We start from the raw sequence: 22,875 nt of genomic DNA on the forward strand, positions 1-22,875 counted from the left end.
TGTGGCTTATAAAGATGGAATTAGTTTGGATGATTGTGATAGGAAAACGACGTTGCCAAGAAACTGGCTTGATTCTTGCAGATAAAATAAACCCGATAGTGTTGAAGTTGATCGAAATAATTCAGAAACTTGGTCTCATTTTGCATTACATGGTTCGATTTTATTAAAAATGATTACAATAAATCTACAGCTACAATTCGAATGTTAAAGTACGAGATAAGTGTTGTGCAGTAACTTGGTCAGTGTAAAAATGTTTCAAAGTTCGTTAGCGGAGTTTCATATTTCAACAAGAATTTCTGACAGCGATTTCCGACGAAGATTAGGCACTGTTGCATCTCTGGCTGGATAGCCAACCGGAAGTAGCAGTGTTAATTTCTCAGATGCAGGACGGTTCAAGAGCTTACGAATTGCAGGTCCACAATTCAATGGAGTTGATGTTAGCGTCACCAATCCAGTGCTCTGAACACGCAGTAAAACTTAATGTTATAAACGGTTGAACAGTGATGAGGAATAGATGAAATTTCACCCGAGTTTGCCATTACGAAAATAAACTTTCAACTTGTGTGTAAATTCGCACCCCCAACTCATAGATAATGTTAAATTCCCATAAGAAAGAAGTTGAAGGTGTGTATTTACTCCCAATTTGAGGGTTTTTTCTGTGAGGGTGGCGTTCAATGTAAAATAAGATATTACCTGTATTGCCGTGAGAAGTATACCACAAGCAATAGAAACACTCATTTCGTTGTAATAGTGAATCTTTCTCTTTCCCTCAGGCCCGATGCTGTACATTTGTTTAAAAACTAAAATCAGGTACGGCGCGATGGTCAAATATTCCTTAATCCAATCGGTCCGAAGCGGCTGTAGATCGGTTGTCCATTTTTTTCCCATTCTTTTTTTGTAATTAATTTCTTCCTCTTTCTCAACAATTTCCCTGATTGCAGCCTTTGTCCGAGGGTCTGACACCGCCACAAAAGTCCAGGGCTCGGTGTGCGCTCCACTGGGAGCAGTGCCTGAAATTCGTTCGCAATCAGCGTCAGAGCCGTAATGAATTGAACAAAATCACTACGTACCGGCGGATTTAACAATTTCCTGAATTACTTCTTTCGGCACAGGATCTGGACTGAAGAATCTAATAGTACGTCGAGCAGAAGCGACCAGATAAAACTCCCGCGCCCTTTGGATTAGCTCCTCTTCGGAAGGCCTTGTGTAAACGTAAGGCACATGTTCCAGGTCCTTGGGTAGAGCAGGTTCGTCATCATCGTCCTCAACTAAATGTTCTCCATCATTTTCATCTGGAATTTCATTAGAAGCGATTGGCCAGTGAGATTGGAAGAAATAATCTCACGTTCATCTTCATCGGTTTACCTGATCCTTGCTCATCGTTCAAGGATTCCGGTTCACCCTTATCCTGTTCCAATATCTTCCTGGCGGTTTTCGCTACCCTCGACAATCGAGCCAAGGTGTTGAAAAGAAGAAAAGAGACTAAGCTGATCAGAAGGTAATGCCAGTAATTGGCAAAGAACGGAAGGCTCTGCAAAATCATGTCGCTTTCAACGGCAGTGATATCCAGGTACGTATATGCCAACTGTAACGTATCAATGATTTAATCATTTCCAGACTATTTCTCCTTACTGGTTTTTTTTTTTTTTTCTTATCAGCAAACACGTTCCGTTTACCAAGTGTATATTATCAACTTGTGTAAACGCGATTGTTCGCTTCGGGTCGCTGTCTCGTTCATTAAAGTCAATAACAATCGATTCGATTTAGATTTCCGAGCTCGAGGACAAGTGTGCTTTACATATCCTACCATTCATACATATTATATATGCGTGCCATTATATGGTGTGTACAGAAACAGCTGCACCGTGATTCAGAGGAAATTTGTAGCCGCTGTAGGTACACCTTCAAGGTGAGACAAGATTAGGCGGTAATTAGAGCCGATCAGGATGACCACGTGAGAGCGAATCTATTTTTGAACGAGAAACACGACTTCCGTGAGTGCGTCGTTCGCTAGTTGGAACTAAGTTTATCTGCTGGTGAAGAATTGCCGAGTGATTGATATGCAGATCGAATGAAACTGTCTTCCGAATCTGCGAATAATGCGGGATATCATTCGCAATAAGCGATGAAGCTCTGATAGTGAATAAAAAGGAAAGAAATAATACAGCAATAATTAGAAAACAGCGCGTAGTATAGTTGGCGAAATAGATCGTAGATGGCGAGAGGCGAGCGAATAATAAAAAAAAAAAAAGAGGAAAACAAAACACGACGGAGCAGAAAATCCCAAGACCGAAAGATTGAGTGAGCCTGTAGGAGGCTGCATCGACTCATTCGGACTTTGTTATTTAACAATGGGCTAAACCTCCATCCGCTCGATATCGTGTTAAAAATTGAAAACATGCCTTCGTTTAACTCATCAAGTGATAAAATCAGATCGCAGCGCCGAACGAAATGTCATTGTAGCGTCAGACCAGAACCTTTCGAGCTTAAGTGACAGGTAGAAAAAAAACATGGCCGCCGATTGTCATGTGTTTTAATATCTGGACCGAATAATTAACCAGTTGTTGTTCGCTTGTGTCATTCAAAGTTGGGGACGAATTTCAATTCCAACCTCGAAAGTGATCTGATTCGTTTCTTCCGTTGAATTAACTCTGCGCGTGTCAAGTTATCGCGATATATTCCCGTACGTATAGAAGACGTGTATTCTATTTGAACAGGATAATTTACGTCGAATTGTACGACGGCGACGACGACGACGGAATCGTAAAGGTTATTTACGTACGATTTTTCCAACTCGTCAAAAGCATGGGTATAAATAACTTGGAAAATCTGCGGATTGACGCGCAGTGTCAAAAGTATCCAAGGTATCACGCTTTGTCTTTATTTCACGCGTTTGTAACTACGCGGCCCGTCTGTGCAATAAGGATAATTTCAAAGTAAAAAATCGGCGGAAATGTTCGTGGTAAACGAAAGGTGTTTATAAATTGTTCCTTTTCTTTCCTCCTAATTTCCCATACATATTATACACGTGTATTCTCTTTTCGGCAAGTTAAATTATTTCCAAATCATTGATTCCGATAACATCGTACAGTTCCTCGTTATTCTCGGCGCGTTTTGAAGAGAGGAAGTTGATAATGAAAGCCCGGCGTAAACACAACCAGGGAATGAACGGCAAAAACCCCGTGAATAACGAACACACATAAGTCGAGAAGCGAACGGTTAGCCGCAAAAACGGAAGAAATCTTTATCAGCTAAATACCGTCGAAGCAAGTCGACGAGGCCAAGGCGCGGCAAGTAGTTATAGTCTGTAAAATGGCGTCTTAAAGGAATGCAAGTATACAATTCGGCTCCGTGATTTAATCGTAAACAGTTTTTGGACGTCATTTGTTTGCTCGGTTGTTCGAAAGCGTAACCGTACGAACAAAGTGCGGGCGGGAGATAATCCGAGAAAACAACAACCGCGGACCAAGAGGATGACGGAGATGGACGTCTCGACCTCCTGCAACGCCACCATGCAGCCACCTTCCCTACCCCCACCCGACAAACACCACCTCGCAGCAGAGACGGAGATGACCGTCACCCACGTGCTGACATTTGGTATTTATTTTTCGCATTACTGTAAACATTCTCGCAGGCATGTATTTCCTCGTGAAAATTTTTTTTTTCTCGCATGCATACTCATCGCCACAGCTCGAGCGCAATTAAGCCCGTCGGCGACAAAAGCGTTGCCGCATTATCGCCAGCTGTGTACTTTTCTCCCCGCTGACCGCAAATCCTGGAAAACACGCTTATCGCGGTTACCGCCAACTATTGTTTCGGATTACGATACTTGGGAAATATTTGTTTCCAATCCTCAGTTCCCTTTCCTATGGTCAACAGTTGTAATCGAATTTAAATTTACTGTCGTTGCAGCAGCGGTTTGCGTAGTAGATAAGCCGAGCGAATTATCCAAACTATGCGCGACAAATTGAGGATAATGAGTCAGCCGTTGTAACACGAGTGTCGAAATTTTTCTCTCAGCGACAAATACTCGATAACAATTGAACGATTACATAGCCAATGCTGCTACTACTACTGCTACTACTATTACTACTACTCTACTATTCCGTATAGCAAATTATTGCGTAACGATGAAGAATAAGAAGAAAAAAGAACAACACGCTAGTTATGCAACGCTCGTTTGATAGCAGCTGGCGCCCCGGCTCAGCTGGCGTAAAGAAGAATCTCAGGGTTATACGGTTACCTCAGGCCGCAGACCTTCCGCTGCTGCCGATGCAAAAATTTATACCATCGAAAACGCGTATTTTTCGCCACCCGTTATCACTAGTTATAAATATACCGTACACCTCCTCCTCCTTCTCCTCGTCGAACGGTATCTCAAAAGCGACAACAATACATCTGCACAATACGTACCGCCGCCGAGCCAGCCAACCAACGATCGCGGAACGCTGTACGTGTAACATCAACAACAACAACAAAAAATACAAAAATACAAAACAAGCGATAAAAATAATCGTAATCCGTAACACGCGGCCGGTGACACTGATAGCGTTACGGATCTTATCTCTCAGTTTCCAACGCAGCAGCGACAGCCAGTTCAGACATAATTCCTCCCCACCTCTACCTTACCTCGGCGTTGCTGAAACTCCACACCCAAGTACGTGTATAAGAACTCTCCGCGTTGCCCTCGTGTTTTCCAAATCAGCTGTTAGCCGTCGCTCGCTGGTCCGGGTGGGGGGGCGATTCGCGTAGAAACGACAGGGGTGGGGGTACAGAATTCGTGGGCAGTCCTCCTCACGCTGCGCCGCCTGTCATATCCCTCACCCCCCACCCCTTCGCCTATATTCCAGCCCTCGACAGGCGGGGGTGTCTACGGTCAGTTGCCATCGGGACACTGCGCCGCGCGTCGCGTAGCGGTGAGCGTCTGTCTAACCGTTACGGTATTTTCGCGTATCATTGAAAGCGGAATTTGTTCTCGCCGCGATTAAACAAATTTTTTCCCCGATCGTTCGGATTCGTGTAATTTCGATTGAACTTGTTATGTACACAACTCGCGGTACGTGCGTATGTGTTATACGCCGTAAGTAGTAATACAGCGTCGTTAATTTTGTGGGTTTTAATTTATTTTTTTCTTAATATTGTATTATTTTCTTCTTATTACATTCTTCTTTGCCGATGAAATAGAACGTGGCTAATCATTGGACGCGAACGTCTGGCCAGAAACTTTTTTAGACTATCTACGTCTGGAAACGAACGAGTTCATTCCTTGGCGATATTACACGCGGAAATTGTTGTTTGTGGAATAATTGAAACGCGTGCAACGATAATTGTTCGAAGTTTGGATAATCTAATAAGAGCTATAAAAAACAAAAAGAAAAAAAAAGTGTCGTGGAGTTTGGCAGCAGTGAAAGTGGGACAATTCCGTTGTCCGTCGTTGTCGATATATTCGAGAGGGGAAAAAAAAAACAAATCTCGGAGTGTTGGGGTCTCCTACGACATCTTCTTCTTCTTTTTTTTTTGTTTCGTTTTTTGATTTTACTTTTCGCCTTATCACGGTACATGCTTCCGCTTTACACAGCGTATCAACACGGCAGGCACTCACACACATAAGAGACACGGCTCGTGAAGATTGTGACACGCGTTTCTCGCAAGTAGTTATATTACTACCACCACCTCCTCGCCGCGTATATAGGCGTAATACATACGCTTGCCTGGTACACACGGGTCAATTTCTCGAGTCTAGACTAACAGACTTCAGACCCAGGAGTCCCCGACGTCCTTCGCAATCGTCGCAGCGTTTCGTATATACGTATATATATGTATATATATATATAAACGCCGTTCGCAATGTCGAGCGAGACGACGGCGAGGAGAGGAAGGAGGGATTAGATATTATACTTGCTTACTTGCTTATATACATCGTACGACCGACTACTACTCGACGCGGAGACATTAAGAAGGCTGCTTTTTTGCACAGGCCCGGGGGGACACCCGATGTAACGCAACAACAACCGCGGAAAGTTACTATATAACTTACAGGGAAAACAGGATATATATATATATTGTGCGTGTGTGTGCGAATGCATACACACGTAACACCTGACTCTAATCGACGAAGCTAGTGCCGATCCGACGTGCCCGAAACTTGTACGAAACGAAAAGAGCAAGAGAAAGAGAGAGAAGGACGTCAAGAGGCAGAGAGAAGAGTGGAGGAGAGAGCAGCGAGGTTGAGTTGCGGTTAAAAATAAAATACATTTTACTTAGTATAATACGAGGAGGGACCAACTTGGAGAAGTTGAAAGTGCATACGAAATTAAACGTCGTCTTTACGGAGGGATTAGGAAAGTCCGAAGAACAGGACGACACGTATCGTGTATATATACGTATGTATACCATGTAACGTGTGAATAACAACAAAAGATACCACGTATTTTCTCTATAAATTGACGCAGTTTGACGTATCGTTGAAAAAAACTTGGTTGTACCTAGGCGTTTGCAAAAATAAATAAATAAACAAATAAATATATAAATCGTCGACATCGAGGTAAAAGTCGACTTGTGATGAGTGGTGAAAATAAGCGGAGCTGCCGTCTCAGCTCGGGCGAAAAAGAAGAAGCAGCCCACTGTTACAGTCGCGATTGTCAGAAGCACGCGGTCGTTATCGTAGTCAGCTGACCTGCAGCACGCAAGAAGAGATATATTACATCTCGACTGACTGACTGACTGACTGACTGACTGACTGACTGAGTTACTGCACTGGGTCGCCTGCGTCGTTGTACAGGAATAAACAAACAGCGTTTCGCGGTCTGTAACAAGGTCGAAAAGCAAGAGGAGGAAGAAGAGGACCGGGACGATGAAGAACCCGGAACACGAGAGCGGTTATTTCGAGGACGGCAGCGACGTCGAGATCATCGGAGAGTCCGATCGTTCAAACTCCGGGGGATCCGGACGCAGGGGGATCAAGTGGACCTCGGCTGCATCGGGTGGATCCGGAGGATCCGCCGGATCCTGCAGCTTGGCCAAGGCCATCAATGAGTTGGACGTTAGAGATTCGCCCGCGTCGCCGGAACCCGTAACGACGGAAGACGACGAGGAGGAAGACTACGACGATGAAAAGGACAACAAAGAGGACGACGACCACGACGACCGCGACGACGACGTCGGCAACGATGACGTACTTTGGAAGAGGAGACCGAGAGGTGAATTGACCTTTGTCGTCGATCGATACGGAAAATAACTAACAACGCATGTACATCGTCATCGTCATTAATCCGTTTCGTTTCAAGTTCACCGTGATTTTATTGTGCGTTTAGACCGAGCCAGCGAAATCACTGTCCAGGAATTTTTTAATATCGACGGATTCGTATTATCCAACCAGAGTATACAAACACCCATTAGATATGCGGTATATGTGTATATATTTACACACACACACACACACACACACACACAACGCCTGTATCTGCGGAGAGTTAGTTGCTGGAATCATCGATTCGCGGAGCTCCGGTTTTACCTTCGATCGCGATTCCCGTCAGGCCACTTTCCAACTTTTTATTTCTCTTTCTATTTTCTAAATTCATTTTTTTTTTATTTTTTTTATTTTTTAAATTCATTTTATTTATCGGTTATCGGGTACATATTTACGTATTGTAAGATACAAGCAGAAATTTATATTAAACATCGGCAAACCTTGGACGACGAGAAGCGAGTGTAGATAAGAGAAAATTGTAAATCGAACCGAATCGGCGAGTTGGGAGGGGAGTTTGAAACGAGGTTGAAGTTGGTCACGTTATCGTAAATGAACATTGGGTGGGGATTGCTATTTTCTTATTTTTACAATGATTTCTCGAATGAACTGAAGTTGATAAATATGAGTATGTTTTGCTTACTGAATTTCGGTAACGTCACTAATTTCGACACGTCATGATTTTTTGAGGTAACACGTTTAATTTTTTGACCTCGAAAAAATAAATCGGTCTAAACTGAGTTTTTCTTTCGTACATTCTATCTTTTGTCGTTCGATTCAAATTGAACTCGAAGCGAATATAGAGTCAATAAGCTGAACGGTAAAGTCCTTGATGACTTACAAGAAGTGGTAAAATTTCTGAATTAACTAGGTCTTCGGTCCCGTTAAAGCTGAACAATTTAGGTCCCATTGACTTACAGGAAATGGCAAAGTTTTAGGATTAGCTGGGTCTTCGGTCCTGTTAAAGCTGAACAATTTAGGTCCCATTGACTTACAGGAATCGCAAAGTTTTAGGATTAGCTGGGTCTTCGGTCCCGTTAAAGCTGAACAATTTAGGTCCCATTGACTTACAGGAAATGGCAAAGTTTTAGGATTAGCTGGGTCTTCGGTCCTGTTAAAGCTGAACAATTTAGGTCCCATTGACTTACAGGAATCGCAAAGTTTTAGGATTAGCTGGGTCTTCGGTCCCGTTAAAGCTGAACAATTTAGGTCCCATTGACTTACAGGAAATGGCAAAGTTTTAGGATTAGCTGGGTCTTCGAACCGCAAAGAACGACCGCTAACATTGAGTCAGGATTAGAGGGGTGCAATAATAGCAATCGTTTTCGCGCAGGTATAATTATCATTCTAACTATTAGCCTTAAAGTTCCTCCTCGGAAAAACCTCGGAAATTAGGAGGGAATTTTACGGCCCCGACTTTACGCCGAATTGTTTTATTTGGGTCGGCTTTGTGTCCCAGGTGATTAGACCGTCTGCCGCATGTTCTACGCGCAGTCATTCTCATTCGTACAATTCGTACAGGCTTGTTATATGCCTTACATGTATATATGTATATATATATACATATATGGTGTCCATGCTTGCCGTTACATTTATACATTTCGTTTCAATACTCGAGTATATAATATAATATTAAGCCCGATGCGGTTCAGAGAAGACGTTTGTGTATTACAATATATACCGGTCAGTCGGTATACGCATGCGTCAGCGGTATTCGGAGAGCAATAAATGTTGAAACAACAACACAACAAGCACGGGAGTATCGGTGCAGCAACGGCAGCCTTAACTTTGAACAAACAATTTGAATTTCGAAACCTTAAGTCTCCCCGAATATCGACGACGGTCGACGTTGTAAATACTCGCCGTGTGTACGTGTGCGTGTATATATGCAAAGGCAGTCACGTTTGATTTAAGGTATAGAAAATTCAAACATATTTGAATATTTTCGCCGAAATGTAATAAATTGGCCGGAATTTCGTTGATTCTCGGTTGTTTTGTTTTTTTGTTTTTTTTTTTTTCTAATCATTTCATCGTCGCAGGATGTAGATTCATTCGCTTTCTTTCTTTCCAGGGGCACCACCATACGCGAACCTTCGATCCCCACCAAACTCCCACAATTATAATCGCTCTTACTTTATACCATATCACCGTAACTGAGCGCATCTTTCGAGAAAGTTGTACGAATATAAATAATTAGCGAAATACACGTGTGTGTATATATGTTGTGCGCGTTTAACGTATGCTTATACATATGTATAAAAATTGTGTACCATACATGCACATGTTATGTACGTATGTATGCACATACCTATACACGCGTGACCAAAATGCTACTAAACAGACTTGCGAAAACATATTTTTACTCTCAAAGATCCGTCCGATATTTTCACGAACCATGATGCACGGCATCTGTTTCTTTTTTTTCCACGTCTGTTTTATTTCTTTTAATTTATTCTTGCGACTCTCTCTTTCTTTCTTTCTTTCTTTCATTCTCTCTGTCTCTTTCTCTCCTTTCCGCAGTCAGTGTGCTTCTGCTGCTGATGCGAGTTATCTATCACGTCGCCGCAGCAGCAACAATAGCAACGCGACCCATCTTTTTCACCATGTTAATACTATATATACTTATAACATTGTACCAATTCACGTACATGTGTATATATATACATATATGTATGTAAAATATGTGGAACGCTAACTTACGAGTAAATATTGTATAATGTAGTACAAACCATTGGCATAGATCGAGAAACTTGTACAGAGAAGAGCGAGCGCCTATCTCCGAGGACAGGGATATAAGACGACGCGTAATAGGTTGAACTTCGTATTTGTTAACGCGTTATTAATTTAAAACGATGTGAATATAGCACCTGCTGTTAATTCTTTTTTTATTTTCCGTTTATCTACCGTGGATGGCATATACTCGCCGATACCGCACCATGTATTTAAACAACAAATTCAGACTTTGACGAAAGGTTGCGTAATAAGCCCGAGTATGTCGCGATGTGTTACTGCATCATACTTACGTATGTCTCTCTGTGTATACGCACGTGTACGTATAGTTATAGGCATACTACGTCGACGACGATGCGGAAAAACGGAAGGACGCCGCGTCTGTACGGGTTTTTTTCCCCTCTCTCTCTTTTCGTCCGTTTCATTAATTTAAAGGCAAAAAAAGAAAGAAGGGAAAAAAAATGTCTACTCATCTCGCAAAATAATTTCATTCAAGGTCGGAACTCTGCGTGCGTATTACGATACGTGAAATATATCTACTCTGGGTCAACAATGCGGAGATGATAGTAATACCAATGGTTGTGTGTGTATGTGTGTATAGAGTGCATTCGCAGTCACTGCAGCAAGCTTGGTTCAAGCTCTACAACCTGCGGAATAAAGAGGATCGTTATTGAAAAGGCACGAGCGACGCGAGAAAGGCGAATCCAAGAACCTGCGGATAATTGACAGGAGTCAGGATCTCGATACCGACGACTTATTTTTTCACACGTGAAAATAAGATTCTCCGATTAAATCTACCATCTCATTTGTCTGGATTGCGCTTATCGCCGTTTTCGCGAGTGAAAAGTAAAGCCGTCAGAATCGGGATAACGAATCTGTTTCTCGGCTTTACCTTACTTTACTTTACATTACCTTTTAACTTTGACTTTGACTTTAATTTTGCCTTACCTTACCTAACGCTACGCCGCTTCGGCTCACGGCTAACAGAGGAAGGAAAGACGAGGACAAGAAGCGCAAACCGCACACGAGCGACGTTCGGTCGGTTCATTCGAGGAACCGAAAGAAAGTCGGTCCCGTTACGAAATAGCGAGTGAATGCCGGCAATCTGGGTCAAGCAAAAGCGGAACTTCTGCACTGCTGCGAGCACCGACTCTCTGTGACTCTCTGCTGAAACACACAGTCTTCCATGTAATTCCCCGCAAAATTTCTTCGCGGTTTTAACGTCGCTTCAACCTCTGCGTTTCTATGTACTTACAGTAAGCTGCAGCGTTACGCTCACCTTGCTACCGTTGTAACTACCTGTGCCGGTTCGTTGATGCTGCTGCTGCTGCTGCTGTTGCTGCTGTTTCGGCAGTCTCCGAACCGAAATATACCGTTCGTTCGGTTCGCGTTAGTTCTCTAGGTCGGGGTCTCTTATTCGGCTCTTTCGTGCAACACACGCTCTCGATCGCATCGTATTCGTTTCACATTCGTTTGCATAATTTTTTTTTTTTTTTTCTGTTCACTCTCCACTACAACACAAACTTATCAGGTATCGGTTAATTTACCTGGACGATGCACCGTGCACGTCTATCTTCTAATACAGATATCTATAACTAACATACACAAACGACGACGGACGACGATCGCGGTGTTATAATAACTGGGTCAAATTCTAGGCAAAGCCGCGTGTATTTTATACTGTATACACGTTCATCCTCGCCTATGTAGCCACATAAATCGCACGTGTAGGTTTACTCGTATGTGTGTACGTACGTGCGGACGTAACGTGGTGGGTACCTGAATTCGATCATGGCCGCCGTCACCACCACCTTGACACAAATCACGAGTCATTTTGCGAAGAGCGCACCTCAATCTCGCCACCTTCCCCTTGCCTTGGCGTGTTTTTCTCCGATGGTGCGGTGCAGTTAATTTTTGCTGGTTTTGATAAATAAATTGATATACGATTAAAAAAAATTACATATATATATATATACACACACACGCATATGTTGCAAAAAATATCTTCCAATCTTGATGTTGTTATTACGTACCTGTTAAACTCGCACATTTATACTTATACATAATAATATTCCACGTACTACAATTACCTTCCTTTTTTGTTTTTTTGTACGATCTTCCCATTTTTCTTCGATTTTATGTACCATCGGATATTTAACCCACCTTATACCTGACCATAATCTGATTGATTTGTCGGTTTACCGTCGCAGTGCGCACATTCACGAGGCTGAAGTTAGTTACGTTGTTGCAATTATTTGCTTTTCGGAAAAATCGTTATTTCGCAATTTCAGGGATGTATGAAACGCAGTAAATTATAATGAGGCCTAAACTTATTCATATTTATAAGAATTGACTACCTACTTAAAAGTCGCTATAAACTTGCAAAATAGCGATCCCCCCCCCATCCTCCGATGTTTCGTTACGAACTTCAGTCTCATGCACATTCGTCTGTATATCACACGAGATTGAAGTTGGTAACGTTTTCGTAAGTAAACATTGGGGAAAAAAATCACTATTTTATATTTACGATGACTTTGAAGGAACGAATATTTCAAAATATACGAGTATGTTTTGTTTTATTTTACGGTCTATCGAATTTCAAACAATACCAAAATCACGAAGGATGGTAACGGTTTTTCATCAGCATGTTATTATATTACACTGTTGCGTATTGTTGATTGTAATTGCGACATGCAAGTATTATTGGGTATATGTGCGTGAAATTGGATGTCTTATTACACATTTTTTTCATTTTCTCTTTCGTTGTCATACATTATAGGTATTACAAACTGATGTACCTGCCTGTGCAAATACCTCTTTCTAATTGATTTCGATTTCGCCTGTATCTTCGTCATTATTTTTGTGTACACAAATACACACGTACGCACGTGTATAGGTATGACTCGCGTAACTATATTTTGCGCAACTGAACATTATATTACAGTAACGACTAAGAAAAGGTGGAAAAAAAAAAAAACAAGAATGAAATGACAAATAAAGTACACAACAAGAATAATGGTAGTAATACAAACCCAGATTCACGGAATTTCGACACTTTGGATAAATTGACTTATCATCGTGAACTTATATATCGATGGTAGGTTTTTTTTTTTTTATTCTTCACATTGTTGCTTCGTATCGTTTCTTTTGTCTAACGCAACCGCTCGGCACGTTGCTGCAGCAGATCGTATAAATACAAAGTCAGACGCAGCGAGTTGCGCATTATTGCGTATACATTACACCTATACATTCATAATGCATGCGTGAACGAACGGTCTCATTTCTAAAAATTTTACTCTCTACTTTCTATTTCCTTCTACATATTTGATAGTTTTTTTGTTTATTCTCAATTGCGTCGATAATATAATATAATATGAATGTGTAAAAATTCACAACCATTGTAAATTATTATTAATTCTTTTATTCTCTTCTTTTACAGTCAATTTGGCCGACAGTGGGGGTCAAAGGATCGATATGTCTCACTTTGACCTACTGAAGGTTCTCGGAACCGGAGGTCGGTATACGAAATTTTACGATATAATTTTTAATTGAAATGGAAATAAAAAAAAGTACGCTGTAATTAAAGGAAGCGATAATTCTTATTCGTGACGAATGACGTATGTTTCAGCCTACGGTAAGGTCTTCCTGGTTCGGAAGAGGACCGGGGCCGATAGCGGACGTCTGTACGCCATGAAGACCCTAAAGAAGGCCTCGATTGTTCAGAAAAAAAAGACCACGGAACACACGAAGACCGAAAGACAAGTCCTCGAGGCTGTTAGAGATAGTCCCTTCCTGGTCACGCTGCATTACGCTTTTCAAACAGACGCAAAACTCCATCTTATATTAGGTAAGAACGAATTAAATTTTACACAACGATGATATTTGATGTGTCTTTCATGTTTGTCTTTTTTTTTCTTCTTCTCTTTTTTTCTTTTTTCTTTCCGAATTCTTTTCTCTAATTACGATGATCGTCGATTCCAAAACTAATTAATTATAAATAAGCAATACGTGAAGCACGCATACATAATACATCATGTACTGAATTAACGGTTTGGCCATCGTCTAATTCGAGGACTTTAGATGGGCGTGATATAACCTTCGACGGATTCGTTTTTACCTTGAAGTAGAACGCGCGGTCGCAAAATCGATTTTTAATCGTAAAATAAAATTTCTCAATGTTCTTATTTTTCTTTTTATTTTAATTGTGTTTCTTATTCTTTCTTTTTTTTTCCAGATTACGTTAGCGGCGGTGAATTATTCACTCATTTGTATCAACGGGAACATTTCACGGAAGACGAAGTTCGAGTCTATATCGGTGAGATAATACTCGCGCTGGAACATCTACATAAGGTATTGAAAAAAAAAAACAAAACGTCAACCTTCGCTTCGTTTCATTTATTTTCTCATCTTTTTTTTTTTTTCTCACTCTTGACCAAGGTAACTTTGTTTATTGAATAAAACGACTTAATAATTTTTCTTATATTTCTTTCAAATACTTATTGAAGCCCTATTTACGCAAAGAAGTATACTAATTAAGATATATTTGTTAAAAATGTTTAATCTTATACTTGTTTTTCTTTATCCCTCTTTGATCTAGCTTGGAATTATATACCGTGACATTAAACTGGAGAATATTTTACTGGATCACGAGGGCCACATAGTTCTTACAGATTTTGGCCTCAGCAAAGAGTTCCTCCCTCATGAGAGAGAGCGCAACGCCAGAGCCTACTCGTTCTGTGGTACGATAGAGTATATGGCGCCTGAAGTTGTTCGTGGAGGATCTGCTGGGCACGACATTGTAAGTAGTTTAAATAAGCAAAGATCAAATTAAAGACGTCATACGATTTATGCGATTAGGTATTAATTTAATGCTTATTTTTATATTTTTTAATTCGATGATCCTACACAGGCGGTCGACTGGTGGAGCGTTGGCGTTCTGACGTATGAACTGCTGACGGGTGCCTCGCCGTTCACAGTTGAGGGGGAGAGAAATACTCAGCAAGAAATATCGAAAAGAATATTAAGAACGGAACCTCCCATTCCTGGGCATCTCAGTGCCTCCGTTCGCAGTTTCATAACAGGCCTTCTGGTAAAAGATCCTCGACTAAGGCTCGGCGGGGGGCCTGAGGATGCCAAGGAGCTCAAGGAGCACGAGTTTTTCAGCAAAGCTTCACCCCCCTTCAGTTGGGAAGCTCTTGAGTCTCGACAGATTACCCCACCTTTCGTACCCAAGATCACTCACGAGCTAGACACGAGTAATTTTTCAGAGGAATTTACAAAAATGGTCGCTGCCGATAGCCCTGCTGTTGTACCGCCAAATTACGACAAACTCTTTCGGGTAAGAATTGCCTCAAGATATTGAAAATTATTCCAAATCAAGATTGTTTATAAATTTGCTTTGAATTTCGAGTAAAAAATTATGTTTTCATCTAATTTTTGACATAATGACTTGAAATTTCAGGGCTATTCATATGTCGCGCCATCGATATTATTCGCGGAGAATGTGATCAGCGAGGATATATTCAAAAACGTCGAACGGACTACGAATGAGGATCAACACCATCGTCCATCGACCTCAGACGAGTTAGCCTCCCGTTTCGAGGAATCAGCGTTTTTCAAAACGTATGAGCTTGACCCTAGAGAGGAAGCATTGGGCGACGGAAGTTTTTCAGTGTGTCGTAGATGTAGGCACCGTAAATCGCAACAGGAGTTTGCGGTGAAAATAGTTAGCCGAAGGGTTGACTGTGGAAGGGAGGCGAATCTATTAAAGATCTGCCAGGGCCATCCGAGTATTGTAAAACTGATAGACGTTTACAAAGATCGAGCGCATACCTATCTAGTAATGGAACTTTTGAAGGGAGGTGAGCTGATGCGGAAGTCTCGTTCCTTCCCCGAGTCTCAGGCAAGTCGAATAATGCGCCAGCTTGCCTCAGCGGTAAGTTTCATGCACGCAAAAGGCGTCGTACACCGGGACCTCAAGCCGGAAAACATAGTATTTGCCAACACAGGCGATGACTTGTTGGTCAAGGTGGTTGACTTTGGGTTTGCGAGAATTAAACAAGGCCGCGAGCCTCTTCACACTCCCTGCTTCACGCTTCCCTATGCAGCACCAGAGGTTCTTGCCAGGCAAGGGTACGACGAGAGCTGTGACCTCTGGAGTTTGGGCGCCATCCTTTATTCCATGCTTTCGGGACGGCCACCATTCCGTACGGATTCACCGGATTTTGCATCGCGCGTCAAGACGGGTGACGTGGACTTCGAGGGAGAGGCATGGCAAGGTGTTTCAGCATCGGCGAAGAACGTTGCACAGGGTCTTTTGACCACAGATCCCAATCGGAGACTCACTGCCACCGAGCTTGTTAATCACGAGTGGATTTTAGGCTCAACTACACCTGCCGCCGCACCAATAGCCGAATCCTCTTCTTCTTCTACATCAGCCTCAACCTCAACGAGCGAAAAGGGGCAGAGCTTTAAGCTGAGGGAGGTCGATTCGGCAAAGCTTGCGCAAAGACGAAGGCTTCCCAAGCGGTCCACATCGAGTTCCGCGTCTTCTTCGGCTTCCATTGCCTCCTCGAACGCCTCGGTTCAGCTGCTGCAACCACCCAGCGCGAGCACCACCGTCGCTTCCGCCTCCCCTGCGCAACCCAGTGCTTTTGACTTTCGCGAGGAAAGGGTAAACGAATATCTCAGTTCTTTGTCTTCCTCGTCCGACTCGAATTCGCCAAGAATAACTAGCCGGAAGACTGAGAGATCGGATCACCCCGGTGGCTCCAGAGCCAAAAGACGCAAACGCGATCATGACGACGTGATTCCTCAGCAAGACGATAATGGAAGTGGTAACGGAAATGGAAGCGGAAATGGTAGCGGAAATGAAAACGGCCCGATTACAAGATCGAGAAAACGAAAGTTGGATCTAAATACAAGCGGTTCTGATAGCTGTGTCGAATTAATCGATGCAACGACGAGCCCTGGTAAAAGAGATACAATTGTACACAGAAAACAGAGAACTGGAAAACGGCCCAAGCGACTACCTACCATAATAGTAGAGTAAAAATTGCTTGTAAGCGTTATGGTAAGTTAAAGTTGACGATTTTACTCGTTTTTGTTTCCTATGCATTTTCCGTGACGTAACGCTGCTGCCTTTGGGAGTTGATCGTGCAAGACGCGGATATCGCACCATTCCTATCTCAGTACTTTTAGATTCTTTGTAAATACATGTAGGTAAGTGTTGATTTGAGCATCGCCATTGTCGCCTACTACATTTTCAAGTGGCGTCTTTGATCAGTTTATGAAGTGAAGCTGTTGATTTTTTTAACGGGTAGGTAGGGTAAATAATAATAATACTAACGACGACATAGGTAAAAAGAAGAGAATGAAGCATGAAGTTATTTTTATTGTTGAGTATGTAAAAAATAAGAGCATATCTAAAATTCGTTTATCTTTTCTGCAATATTATAGTTATGCACACACACACACACACACACACACACACACACACACACACACACACACACACACACACACACACACACCACACATACACATGCACATGTATATGATACATGTAATATATACATCCACATATATATGAATATAGATGATGTATAATTCTTGGGTTTTCTGTGATTACATTTTGTATAAATGAAACGTTGTATCGAATCGTTGACAATTGTTTAATACACACATACTGTGACTGTGCCTCGGGTATACCCAATTCTAAGAGTATACGGGAAAAACTTGGACTGGTGCCGTGTTAGTTGATACTATTTTTGAATCGTTATTATCGATAATTTAAACTACATTCGTGAAACTAAAATGTTACGGCTTTTTAAGAATTACTTTCGATGAGGGTTTCCAGTCACGTTTCCCAAACTCTTGACGAAAACTAACTGAATGCTAGAATATACATGTAATCGAGCTGGCCTTTTTGCCTTCGGAAAAAAAAAATTATAAGCCTGTTTTACCACTTACCTACATATTAATTAACACGGGATTGCCGCGATTGTACGACTGCTGTAGGTAACGGATAAAAAAAAAATAAAAAAAATTATATATATAAATTAAATTTAAAAGACATAAAAAAGAATAAAAACCAATAAAGTAAAAGAGTAATGGGAAAGACTGAAGAGGTTGTATAAGACCAACTCAGGGAACAGGCATGCTTACAATAAAACGTCTTTAGTTATCGATATACGAGAGATACAGGTTCTGCAAGGCTGTACGCACACCTCTGCCAAAGACGACTGAAGCAACGTTACACTGTAAGACCAAACGAAAACAAAAAAAAAAAACGAAGTGAAAAAAGAAAAATAAAAAAATCATGAAATCAATAACTGTAACAATAATAATAATTATAATAATGATGATACTAATAGTAGTAACAAGAATAACAATAAATCAATAATTAAACGTAATAAACCGAATCGTATATACAAAGCTGTGCACTGATTGCAAAACGGCGCTATGGCGCTGCTTATTATACTACTACTATAAATTGTACTTTAAATAACGTAATAGATACACCTTACATATTATTATGGCTAATTGAAATTGAACAGAAATAATAAATATGAAAAGAAAACATAAAAATAATTATATATTTAATATAATCGTATGTAAGAAGTGATATTCTTTAACAAGATGCGTATAATACGAATATATACGTATATGTGTACGTATGCTTTCATATGTATACATATATGCATGTTTTTATTTAGGAACATAGTCATTATGAATCATAAATTAAATTAATTATTGCTAATGAAGTAAAATTTCGTTTCCTGTCTTTTATTTAAAAAAATTTTCCTTCTTTCTCTTGTGATATACAGTACCACTATTGTTAGCTACATTGTAATAGACAATTATCCTTTGCTGAAAGTGTATGTGATATGTTATATTGCATACACAGAAAGTATAACTAGCAGCTTCTATGAAATATGAAGAACGCTGTTTTGTTGCTATGGATGCATGAAAGAGATGCCTCCTTTGTTACTACTGGTTGTTTAAATATATCATACGATGTTTATTTATATCCTGTGTATTTTGCATCTTTACACCCTGGTCTAACACGCGCCGGCTACAACACCGTGAACCTTGAAACCTAGTCGTTTTTAGATTGGTCCTGTGTCTGTAAGAGCGGAAAACTCACGTATATGATGATAATTAACTAATGAGTTGAAATACATTGGAGTGGCTTAATGTTCAAATGATCATAAAGCAAAGTTGTATCGAGACGGTAATTTAGCCTTGTCGGGAAAATATAGTTAGACACTGTATCTTATACTTTCTGCTAATGGGGTGCTTGGTATAAATAGTATGTCTAATGAATGTTTAAAATTAAATGCACGAGTAAATCAGAAAATCAGCATATATTATAGTAGAATGGTAAAAGAAAGATACATAAGCGTGATTAAAATTTAAAACGCTAGTTGATGTACAAGTAAAATATTTCCTTATTATAATAATTGGACATATCATAAACTAACTTTACCAAGCTCCAAGGATAGTACAATAATCATAATTAAATAATGATAAGTAAATTACGGATCACAACGAATTATCAGTTTATCGTACACGTAATTCTCAATTCACCGATGATTTCATTTCAATTCAAATTATACATGTTATAATATTTTTGTATATATTATTATGTATGCAATGTTGAATATGAAGTGAGTCAAGTTTAATCTTCACTACGCTTGTTGCGATATACATATTTCTTTTTCCTTCACTTCATTTCTCTTCTTTTCATGATTAAGATAATCGGACATTCACTTTTATATTGACTAGGACTAAAACAATTGTAATGAGATGAAGGTGCATGTGTGCTAACTGTTTTGCTAAATTAAAATAAGTTTTAAACGTTTTTCTTAACATGTTTGTTGACAAAACAAACGTCTGATTTGATTGAGGGAGTTGACTTTACGATTCATTGATCAGAGACGGCGTCAGGCTCTTACATAATAATTCACGAAAATGCTTTAAGCCATTCAAGTGTATAAAATCCAAGCTGACGTACTGAGTAAAATATAGGAAAATGATACAGAAATAGAAGGGGAGAAGACGTATTTGATGCATAAGATCAACGAGAAGGAACAACAAATAGTTGTGTAAATTGTTGTGGAACACATCCGTTTCCCGACAGTTTCAAGTGCTTTACGATTCTCGTTATCCTACTATCCCCTAAAATTTTATCATCAGTTTGCTATCGAGACGTTAACGAAAGTTACGTAAACTGATTGATGATAGTCGTTACCATTAATTATTCTATATGTAAACAAAAACATTGATTTTGGTTACATAGGTCTCCAAACTGGAGTTTAATTGAAATTAATCTTTGTATTCGTCATATAGGTACATCAATAGTACATCCATATACATGCTGTCGCGTTAAGGTAATTGATTTAGTATAAGCCAATATTCCTGCTCCAAGTAAAATAATAACTTTTACGCATTTTTTATTTTATTCTTTTTCCGTTTCATTTCACCAAATGGAGCCTGCGGGGTCGGGAGGGTCATACTGGCCATTCAATAACACTATTGTTAATATTGAATACAAAGAGTTTTTCTGTCTTACATGTATTTTAAAACACGGGAATCAAGCTGTCGCTCGTCATTCCTTATACATCGGTTTCATTCAGAGCGTCAAAGTTCTAAGTTTACACACGAAGTTTTATACGTTAAAGGAGTACCGCTAAGAGTCTCGTTAAGTGAAAACTGCCTACTCTCTGTTTATGTACTATTTTGTTTATCAACCCTGAATAAATCACGCGACAAATCTTATTTATTACAATATCGAATAAGATTCTGAAAACTATAAATTATACCAATTACTGCCCATCCATCGATACACTGAATCGATACGCGACGTACACACAAATATACAAATGAATATACAAATCGTTGAAAATGTGGAGCAGGAACGGGATGGGGGGGGGGGATCGTTTTAGATCGGTTCGCAGGGAAACGGGGAGCAGCGAAGCCCCAGCCCCTAGCAACATCCACCACCTTGAGCGCCACCCTGACCTCCAGTTCCCGCCAAGCCACCTGGGCTTGTCGGCGAATGCTGAGGTCCAATTTTGATGCCGTTTGCCTGAAAAAAATAAATTCCGTAAGACCATTTCACATCTCTTAAACTTATCTTAGTTCCTGATCTATTTCTCACCTCATTGTTGATGTCAAAGACACCTTCTTGTATTTTTTCATAAATCTCTTTGGCAGTGTTGATAAATGCCTCTTCGACGTTGGCTGCAGTCTTTGCACTCGTTTCCATGAATACAAGACCATGTTCTCGAGCGAACGCCTCACCCTCTTCTCTTTTAACCTCTCTCCGTGAATCAAGATCACTCTTGTTTCCAATCAGCATTATAACCATGTTTGAATTGGAATGCTGCCGTGCGTCTTCTAGCCATGTTGTTAAATGGTTAAAAGTCTCTCTGCGAGTTATATCGTAGACGAGTAGGGCTCCTGCCGCGCCACGATAATATGATCTTGTTATGGAACGGAACGCTTCTTGCCCTGCCTGCGAGTAAATTAAATCAAGAATTTTAAAAAAGTAAATGAAAATGAACTGAATTTCATATGCAGCTTTGTTCTTTACCGTATCCCAAATCTGCAGCTTAATCTGTTTCCCATCAATTGTGATCATACGCGCGCCAAACTCAACGCCAATAGTCAAATCATGTACTGGTTGAAACCTTTTGTCTGTGAATTGCAGCAGGAGACACGACTTGCCGACTCCTGTGAATGAGATTATAGACAAGATTTTTATCGTCGGAAGAAGCTGTTGACATTAGCAAGACGATGCAAAGAAAAACGTAAGATCCGCATGAATCATCCGAATAATCATTAGATTAAATACTGCTTAAAACAATTAGAAATGAGGTTAATTTTTACTGTAAAATTTCCATCAAAAATATGATCGCAATCGTTTATTGAGAACGAATATTCATCAGCTCTAATATCCAGGTAACCTCAGCCGAGGATTGGGGGAATGAAAGAAAACTGATTTTTCTCGTCTGTCTAGCCAAGAGGGGTTAGTCGAAAGAAAAAATGAAGGAAGTGTGAATATTGGTGAATGCAATGACATGAAAACAATGGGAGCTGTCACGGCAACGTAATACAGACAGATGATCGGGATTCTGAAAGAGTTTGTCGAGTCTCCAACAACTTACCCGTATCACCGATGATAATGTATTTGAAAAGGTAAGCGTAAGACATTTCAAATTCTACAAAGTTCGTCAAAACACGGTAATTTTCAAAGTACACGACGAGGGAAGCGTAGTAGTTTCGTTTCAACGCTCTTTCAGTTGCTTATTATTTCGCTTATCTCTTCTGCTGGCCGTGACGTCACTCGATATACTTCGGCACTGTTCGGTCGCATTCGGAGTCCTTCTGAAGTCTGATTCGGAATTTGGACGCTCGGATTTTTTTCTTTTCTTTTAACCAGCAAAGTCCAAACTACGCGATTCCCTATCTGAGGCCTGGCCGTAGACCTTCTTGATATCTCATCCTTTCGTTTCACTCACGTTTAATTAAATTTCCAGCTATGCAACGATGCGAATTTTCGCGTAGTAATCTGCGTTTGAATTTTCTGAGAAAACAAAAGCATCACGCCTGCGCGCGCAATGGATTGTGGGACAAGCGTAGAGCGCGTTGTTGAATTGCGATCGAGTCACACTAAACACATTTTTTTTACACGATTATCGCGTTTGATTGTTCTAATATCCGTGATTTCGAAAAATATGAATACTGGAACGATTCTGAAGCAGTCTAATTGCCACCGCAAAAGTCATGTGGGTTGAAATAACAAAGAACGAAATAGGGTACAATCTCAAGCATTAATTTGGAACTCGGCGTACTTTCATTTGTTTTCTACTTCTGTACACTGTACGTACCTG

General features: G+C 40.5%; 3 protein-coding genes and 1 long non-coding RNA gene across 9 annotated transcripts; 2 read left to right on the forward strand and 2 right to left on the reverse strand.

Moving 5' to 3' along the window:
- Positions 1–133: 133 nt before the first annotated feature.
- LOC124309259 (iodotyrosine deiodinase 1) lies at positions 134–4,761 on the reverse strand. 5 transcript variants are annotated; one of them, XM_046772718.1, is made up of 5 exons: positions 4,630–4,761; positions 1,366–1,585; positions 1,071–1,292; positions 694–1,010; positions 134–459 (listed from the first exon to the last, which is right to left on the reverse strand). In XM_046772718.1, the coding sequence occupies exons 2-5, from the start codon at positions 1,541–1,543 to the stop codon at positions 277–279; spliced, it is 900 nt and encodes a 299-aa protein (XP_046628674.1). In that variant the 5' UTR covers positions 1,544–1,585; positions 4,630–4,761; the 3' UTR covers positions 134–276. The 5 variants fall into 5 exon arrangements, with proteins under 5 accessions (XP_046628674.1, XP_046628673.1, XP_046628675.1 ...); XM_046772717.1 differs by lacking the exon at positions 4,630–4,761 and adding an exon at positions 4,414–4,555; XM_046772719.1 differs by lacking the exon at positions 4,630–4,761 and adding an exon at positions 4,244–4,351.
- Positions 3,465–19,005, forward strand: LOC124309256 (ribosomal protein S6 kinase alpha-5-like). 2 transcript variants are annotated; one of them, XM_046772711.1, is made up of 7 exons: positions 3,465–3,597; positions 13,416–13,490; positions 13,605–13,823; positions 14,211–14,326; positions 14,574–14,774; positions 14,886–15,314; positions 15,438–19,005. In XM_046772711.1, the coding sequence occupies exons 1-7, from the start codon at positions 3,474–3,476 to the stop codon at positions 17,025–17,027; spliced, it is 2,754 nt and encodes a 917-aa protein (XP_046628667.1). In that variant the 5' UTR covers positions 3,465–3,473; the 3' UTR covers positions 17,028–19,005. The 2 variants fall into 2 exon arrangements, with proteins under 2 accessions (XP_046628667.1, XP_046628666.1); XM_046772710.1 differs by lacking the exon at positions 3,465–3,597 and adding an exon at positions 5,356–7,199.
- Positions 19,006–19,325: 320 nt separating this feature from the next.
- On the reverse strand, positions 19,326–22,318 carry LOC124309261 (ras-related protein Rab-2). The gene is made up of 4 exons (XM_046772723.1): positions 22,150–22,318; positions 21,576–21,715; positions 21,141–21,497; positions 19,326–21,068 (listed from the first exon to the last, which is right to left on the reverse strand). Exons 1-4 carry the CDS (start codon positions 22,193–22,195, stop codon positions 20,967–20,969), a joined length of 645 nt encoding a protein of 214 aa, XP_046628679.1. The 5' UTR covers positions 22,196–22,318; the 3' UTR covers positions 19,326–20,966.
- LOC124309263 (uncharacterized) lies at positions 21,681–22,261 on the forward strand. The gene is made up of 2 exons (XR_006909212.1): positions 21,681–21,792; positions 22,002–22,261. It is a non-coding gene; the product is annotated as an uncharacterized LOC124309263 (long non-coding RNA).
- Positions 22,319–22,875: the final 557 nt, after the last annotated feature.

This window comes from Neodiprion virginianus, chromosome 7 (genome assembly GCF_021901495.1).
Source record: "Neodiprion virginianus isolate iyNeoVirg1 chromosome 7, iyNeoVirg1.1, whole genome shotgun sequence".
Taxonomy (NCBI): domain Eukaryota; kingdom Metazoa; phylum Arthropoda; class Insecta; order Hymenoptera; family Diprionidae; genus Neodiprion; species Neodiprion virginianus.

Excerpts from the sequence above, each read along its gene's own strand:
- LOC124309259 (XM_046772716.1), bottom strand. Across the intron at positions 1,011-1,070 it reads GGAAATTGTTAAATCCGCCG|GCACTGCTCCCAGTGGAGCG; the intron begins GTACGTAGTGAT and ends AACGAATTTCAG. Across the intron at positions 460-693 it reads TACTTCTCACGGCAATACAG|AGCACTGGATTGGTGACGCT; the intron begins GTAATATCTTAT and ends CTGCGTGTTCAG.
- LOC124309256 (XM_046772710.1), top strand. The coding sequence starts at position 6,854 with ATGAAGAACCCGGAACACGAGAGCGGTTATTTCGAGGACGGCAGCGAC. Across the intron at positions 14,327-14,573 it reads CGCTGGAACATCTACATAAG|CTTGGAATTATATACCGTGA; the intron begins GTATTGAAAAAA and ends TCTTTGATCTAG. Across the intron at positions 14,775-14,885 it reads GATCTGCTGGGCACGACATT|GCGGTCGACTGGTGGAGCGT; the intron begins GTAAGTAGTTTA and ends GATCCTACACAG.
- LOC124309261 (XM_046772723.1), bottom strand. The coding sequence starts at position 22,195 with ATGTCTTACGCTTACCTTTTCAAATACATTATCATCGGTGATACGG. Across the intron at positions 21,716-22,149 it reads CATTATCATCGGTGATACGG|GAGTCGGCAAGTCGTGTCTC; the intron begins GTAAGTTGTTGG and ends TCTCATTCACAG. Across the intron at positions 21,069-21,140 it reads TCTTTGACATCAACAATGAG|GCAAACGGCATCAAAATTGG; the intron begins GTGAGAAATAGA and ends TATTTTTTTCAG.